Source organism: Ostrinia furnacalis, unplaced genomic scaffold, assembly GCF_004193835.3.
Source record: "Ostrinia furnacalis isolate ACB-3 unplaced genomic scaffold, ASM419383v2 OfSCF1649, whole genome shotgun sequence".
Classification (NCBI taxonomy): Eukaryota; Metazoa; Arthropoda; class Insecta; order Lepidoptera; family Crambidae; genus Ostrinia; species Ostrinia furnacalis.
In genome coordinates, this window is record NW_021131888.1 from 329,280 (window position 1) to 336,177 (window position 6,898).

General features: G+C 42.8%; 1 protein-coding gene across 1 annotated transcript in view; it reads left to right on the forward strand.

Moving 5' to 3' along the window:
* The window catches only part of LOC114353302 (Segment polarity protein dishevelled), a 31,311-nt gene extending 27,357 nt beyond the window's left edge, over positions 1–3,954 (forward strand). Inside the window, exons 8-9 of the mRNA XM_028305241.1 lie at positions 80–208; positions 3,699–3,954. Of these exons, the coding sequence (XP_028161042.1) occupies positions 80–201 (122 nt within the window). The 3' untranslated portion in view covers positions 202–208; positions 3,699–3,954. The remainder of the gene's footprint in view (positions 1–79; positions 209–3,698) is intronic.
* The last annotated feature ends 2,944 nt before the right edge of the window (positions 3,955–6,898 follow it).

Sequence of the window (6,898 nt, forward strand, 5' to 3'; positions counted from 1 at the left end):
TTTCCCATACATTTTGACGTCGATAAAAGTATCACGGCGCGCATCTTAGGCCTACTGATGACCATGATGTCTTTTCCAGGCACAGTCCCCGGCTCCGTTCAGTCAACATCGAGCGGGTCCGCAGCCTCCGGCGCCGACGCGCGCCGCTCCCACTCCAGCGGCTCAGAGCGCGCGCGCGAGCGGCCTGTGCTGTTCCTGTAGAGCACAGGTAAAGCCCGGTTCGTCAGCACGTAGAATTTCGTCCAATGACCCCAATGACTTCTATGAGACGCTGTAGGCTGCACAGATGTTATAAGAGACGCTGTAGGCTGCACAGATGCTGTTAGAGACGCTGTAGGCTGCACAGGTAAAGCCCGGTCGCCGAGCACGAAGAATTTCGTCCAATGACCCCAAGCTACCCATCCTTAGCGCTCGCGCGTAATTATGTTGCTGTCGCGCTCACACACTCACTGCGGGCGCCCGTCGCACAGTCGCGAAATTTCTACGAGACGCTGTAGGCTGCACAGGTGCTGTAAGAGACGCTGTAGGCTGCAAAGGTGCTATAACAGGCGCTGTAGGATGTAAGAGAGACGCTGTAGGGTGCACAGGTGCTGTAGCACAGGACAGTCAACCTCAGGCGCGCCGCTCGCACTCCAGCGGCTCAGAGCGCGCGCGCGAGCGGCCTGTGCTGTTCCTGTAGAGCACAGGTACTAGCACAGGCGCTGTAGGCTGCACAGGTGCTATTACAGGCACTGTAGAAGAGACGCTGTAGGCTGCACAGGTGCTGTAATAGGCTGCACAGTTGCTGTAATATGCTGCATAGGTCCTGTAGGCTGCACAGGAGCTGTAATAGGCTGCACAGGTGCTGTAATAGGCTGCACAGGTGCTGTAGGCTGCACAAGTGCTATTACAGGCGCTGTAGGCTGCACAGGTGCTGTAAGAGAGACGCTGTAGGAGCACAGGTGCTGTAGGAGAGACGCTGTAGGCTGCACAGGTGCTGTAAGAGAGACGCTGTAGGCTGCACAGGTGATGTAAGAGAGCTGTAGGCTGCACAGGTGCTGTAAGAGAGACGCTGTAGGCTGCACATGTGATGTAAGAGAGCTGTAGGCTGCACAGGTGCTGTAGCAGGTGCTGTAGGAGACGCTGTAGGGTGCACAGGTGCTGTAGCAGGCGCTGTAGGCTGCACAGGTGCTGTAATAGGCTGCACAGTTGCTGTAAAAGGCTGCACAGGTGCTGTAATATGCTGCACAGGTGCTGTAATAGGCTGCACAGGCGCTGTAATAGGCTGCACAGGTGCTGTATGACAGCTGCTGTAGGTTGCACAGGTGCTGTAAGAGAGACGCTGTAGGAGCACAGGTGCTGTAGGAGAGACGCTGTAGGCTGCACAGGTGCTGTAAGAGAGACGCTGTAGGCTGCACAGGTGATGTAAGAGAGCTGTAGGCTGCACAGGTGCTGTAGCAGGTGCTGTAGGAGACGCTGTAGGGTGCACAGGTGCTGTAGCAAGCGCTGTAGGCTGCACAGGTGCTGTAAGAGAGACGCTGTAGGCTGCAAAGGTGCTATAACAGGCGCTGTAGGATGTAAGAGAGACGCTGTAGGCTGCACAGGCGCTGTAGCACAGGACAGTCAACCTCAGGCGTCCGCTCCCACTCCAGCGGCTCAGAGCGCGCGCGCGAGCGGCCTGTGCTGTTCCTGTAGAGCACAGGTAAAGCCCGGTCGCCGAGCACGTAGAATTTCGTCCAATGACCCCAATGACTTCTACGAGACGCTGTAGGCTGCACAAGTGCTCTATTACAGGTGCTGTAGGCTGCACAGGTGCTATTACAGGCACTGTAGGAGAGACAGGCTGCACAGGCGCTGTAGGCTGCACAGGTGCTGTAATAGGCTGCACAGGTAAAGCCCGGTCTGTGAGCACGTAGAATTTCGTCCAATAAATAAAAATAAATAAAATAAAATAAAAAGTATTTATTTCGGATAACAGGGATCCATAATGTTAGTAAAAACTTAGGCTATGTTAGTATCTTATTTCTAAAACAGACTTCGTCCTGCTGAGCATGTGGCCGATCAGTGGACAATCCCCACTATCGGCTATCTCCTTCAGGTTCGCTCACACACTCACTGCGGGCGCCCGTCGCACAGTCGCGACAGCAATATAATTACGCGCGAGCGATAAGGATGGGTAGCTTGGGGTCATTGGACAAAATTCTACGTGCTCAGAGACCAGACTATGCTAAAATAGTAAGACACGGGTCTTAACGCGACGTTTGTTAATGAGTTACATTATGTACTCACGGCTCCTAGCGAGCGCACAGCGGCCTGTGCTGTTCCTGTAGAGCACAGGTACTAGCACAGGCGCTGTTACAGGCGCTGTAGGCTGCACAGGTGCTGTAGGAGAGACGCTGTAGGCTGCACAGGCGCTATTACAGGCGCTGTAGGCTGTATTATTACAGGCACTGTAAGAGAGACGCTGTAGGCTGCACAGGTGCTGTAGGAGAGACGCTGTAGGCTGCACAGGCGCTATTACAGGCGCTGTAGGCTGTATTATTACAGGCACTGTAAGAGAGACGCTGTAGGCTGCACAGGTGCTATTACAGGCGCTGTAGGCTGTAAGAGAGACGCTGCAGGCTGCACAGGTGCTATTACAGGCGCTGTAGGCTGTAAGAGAGACGCTGTAGCACAGGACAGTCAACCTCAGGCGTCCGGCGCCGACGCGCGCCGCTCCCACTCCAGCGGCTCCGAGCGCGCGCGCGAGCGGCCTGTGCTGTTCCTGTAGAGCACAGGTACTAGCACAGGTGCTGTAGGCTGCACAGGTGTTATTACAGGCACTGTAAGAGAGACGCTGTAGGCTGCACAGGTGCTGTAGGAGAGGCGCTGTAAGCTGCACAGGTGTTGTAAGAGAGACGCTGTAGGCTGCACAGGTGCTATTACATGCACTGTAGGCTGCACAGGTGCTGTAGGAGGCGCTGTTGGCTGCACGGGTGCTATTACAGGCGCTGTAAGCTGCATAGGTGCTGTACCCGCACATCACAGTGTCTGTACTGTATCAAATGAAAGAAAAGCTATGAAATCTTAAATTGTAAATATTGTAATAAATAAAGGGATGTGCATTTACAGAAAATTATATGGTATGGTGGTAAATTTTCGAAAACCATTGAATACAGTTCTCTTTTTTTTTTTTTTTTTTTTTAAATAAAGGAATGTTTTCTTTGAGTAAAATTTTCTGTCTACAATTAAGGGTACTTTCCATCCAGGTGGCATTACAAAATTCCACCCTGTATAATATGCTGGGCAGGGTAGAAAACTCCGACACCGCGAAGCAGGGTTGTACGCGCGGTGGAGTATGCCATAGTGGGGTAGTAACAGCGCCATCTGTTGGTACACTAGTTTCTGTAGTGACGTATCGTAGATGTCGCCACAGACATTTTTTATTTTAAAACCTGGTCCGTGAGCACGTAGAATCCCGTCCAATGACCCCAAGCTACCCATCCTTATCGCTCGCGCGTAATTATATAGCTGTCGCGACTGTGCGACGGGCGCCCGCAGTGAGTGTGCGAGCGCGACAGCAACATAATTACGTGGGACGGGATTCTACGTGCTCACGGACCAGGCTTTACTACACATTACAAACTTAAAAATACTGTTTTATTAGATTACAAGGTCATTTTTAATTCACTACACATTACTTTTATATTACATTGTAACCAAAAATAATTTCTTTACAGAACCAAACCAACGCAACGCGGTAACTGCCAAATAATCTTAGGACAACGTACGTTTGTATTTAGTGTCTATAGCACACTGGGAGCGACGCTATAGATATAAATAATTTATGTTTGATTTACTTATTTATTTTGATGGGACGCACGTGAAATTAAATGAATGGAAAATAGTCTCAGACCTACTGAATATACAGGGTGTTCCAAAGAGTAGTGTCAAGCTCAAGCCCAGAGGTAGAGCATCACTAGGCCTATCCAAATCACCCCCATGTATGTTCCCCATGTAATTTCTGTGCTTAGGCACTTTTTTGTCACTGTGGCGCGATATTCAAGTTACATGCCTGATTTTTTTATTATTAGATGAATACTAGGCCTAGCTGATTCAGAAGTATTTACATCCATAACACGAATTAAAACTAAAATCCTATTTATGTTGTAAAAAAAATCATAACTCGAAAAGTATCAAAAGTCACTGTGATTTGGGTCGCCCTAATGATGCTTTACCTCTGGGTTTCGGCTTGACGCTACTTTTTGGGACACCTGTACATGTTACAGTCAAAAACTCATCGGTCAAAACCACTTTAACTGCAAAAATCAGTCAAAGGATTTACCAAGGGTAAGTCACAACCACTTTTGACTGATTTTTGCAGTCAAAAGTGACTGATTATGAGTTTTGAGTTTGGCTGAAATATACAGGCCAAGAGTTCCCTCGTTGTGGATAAAAAAAATATACACAAAATCTTGAAAACTAGCGTATGACCGAGTTCGAACTACCGACTCACGAAGCTGACACCTTTAGGCTATGTCAACTTTAAAGAAATGGATTTCGACACGACACAAATCTATTAAAGTTTAAATGTATATTTTCTGTATATTTATAGCNATAGCGTCGCTTCACAGTGGATTGTGTACTTTATAAGTATAACATTAAAGTATGGAATCGTAAGTTTTATACAACATCAATATCCAATTTGTATATTCGAAAATGTTCTAAAATACATTTATATTTAACTAGCTTTTGCCAGCGACTTCGCCCGCGTGGAATTTTGTCTGTCACAGAAAAACTTTATCGCGCGCGTCACGGTTTCAAAAACCGGGATAAAAACTATCCTATGTCCTTTCCCGGGACTCAAACTATCTCTATGCTAAATTTAATCAAATTCAGTTCAGTGGTTTAGGCGTGAAAGCGACACGGACAGAATATGGTTTTGCACATGGCAGGATTCAAACTACCCCATTTATGGGGAAACTTCAAATAATATCGAAAATTCTAGAACATTTTTGAATATATGTCAAAATAAATTTTTAGTGGAAGATTACAGGTGATGTACATACATACATAGTTTAGATTAGCGTATAATGCTGGTATATAACATTATATTATAACATATAAGCTGTAGTTTCCATGTCAGTTTGTTTGTTTTCCAAATATACACAGCTTTGCTTGTAATTATTTTTATTGCATAAAAAAGTTTATTTCTTGAATAACAATTGAAAATGTATGCCATTTTTAATCAAGAAATAAATTTTATTACAAAAATAATTACTTCAACACTTGTTTTGAAGATTTATAAACAAATGAACCTAATTTTGAAGGTAACCGCATCATAATCAGTCCAGCCAGCTCACAGACTTTTATCCTGTATTTTGATAAACTTTACGCGATATGAGTCGATTGTAATTATAATTTACTGTATAAAAATGTGTTTATATAATTTTTAAATTATGGAATTGATATATTTTTTTTATTATGTGCCATTATATTGTTTTATTAATATTAATGTGACAATGTACGAGACGCCATTTTGAATTTTGCGTAGTTTTTAAAGTGCGACGTAAAAAATGATTTCATTTAATATCTATATATATAAAAATGAAACCCGTTTCGCGTTGTCACGGCATCACGTGTGAACGGCTGAACCGATTTCGATAATTCTTTTTTTTTAATGTTTGTGGAAGTCCAAGGATGGTTCTTACGGAAAAAAATATTAAGAAAATCTCTACGCTAAGGCGGTACGAAGTTCGCCGGGTCAGCTAGTTGCTTATATTAATGACGCCTAGATGGATACTTCAAATTGTGCAAATAAATATTTGAATTTGATTTCATACAGGCGCTTTGTTTAAAGTGCGCCAAAAATCATATGTCATCCAATGTCATACATACGTTTTTACTAGTGTTTGACATTGTCAACTGTCAGTTTGAAGTGCCTCACTTTTCTTGAGCTTACTGAGTTTCTAGGCGTTATAATTCTTTTTTTATTGTAAAAAAATACCTTGATTACGGTAAATTTTCAGCTATAAAAAGGCGTTAAATTGAACAAAAAAACATAAGATTTTGTAATATACGAAATTACAAAATCTTATGTTTTTTTGTTCAATTTAACGCATTTTTTTGCTATATTTTGGTACGATTTATGAACTGTCATGGTATTTTGACATAAAAATGGGCATAATGACACATAGTTTTATTACAAAATTATATTTACTCCAAAGTAAAAGACTCATTTTGAAGTCTCTTAACAAAACAAATTGATAATGATTTCAAACTGTCAAAAACTATAATTTATTTAGAAAATAAATGAATGTTTTTTACAATAAACGTACTAAGCCACAGTTCCAGCTGCTCATTTCCGGTCATTTCGTCTCGTTCTATCGCAAAGAATCACCATTTGACGAGAGCGAGAGAAAAAACGGAAATGGGTAGCTAGAATAAATTACTGTGGTACATCAATATTATTAGAGAGATATTATGTCACTTTAAAGCTGTCAAAATGTTCAATTATTACTTAGTTGTCAAAAATTAAAATTTAGAAAATAAATGAAACTTTTTTACTGTTACATTTAATATAAATACCTATGTGTTCTTTGCTGTCATTTATATGAATTAAAAATGGTGTCATTGTCCCTATTTAACAAAAAATACTCTGGTTTTTAGAATGTTGCTGTAAAAACAACTCTATGTACATATAATTAAGGGAATGGAAGGATTGCAATTTCGTTGTGAGCTCGCGAACAATTTTAGTTTCATAAATTATTTATTAATAAAACATTAAAAGATTACAATGGTCACACATACTGGTACATTCAGCGTCAAAATAGTCCGTGACACCCAAAGTAGCCAAAAAATTCGCAAAACGTCTTTGTTACAATTGGAATAAGGTTGTGTTGTCAACCTTTTGGCCACTTTGGGTGTCACAAACTATTTG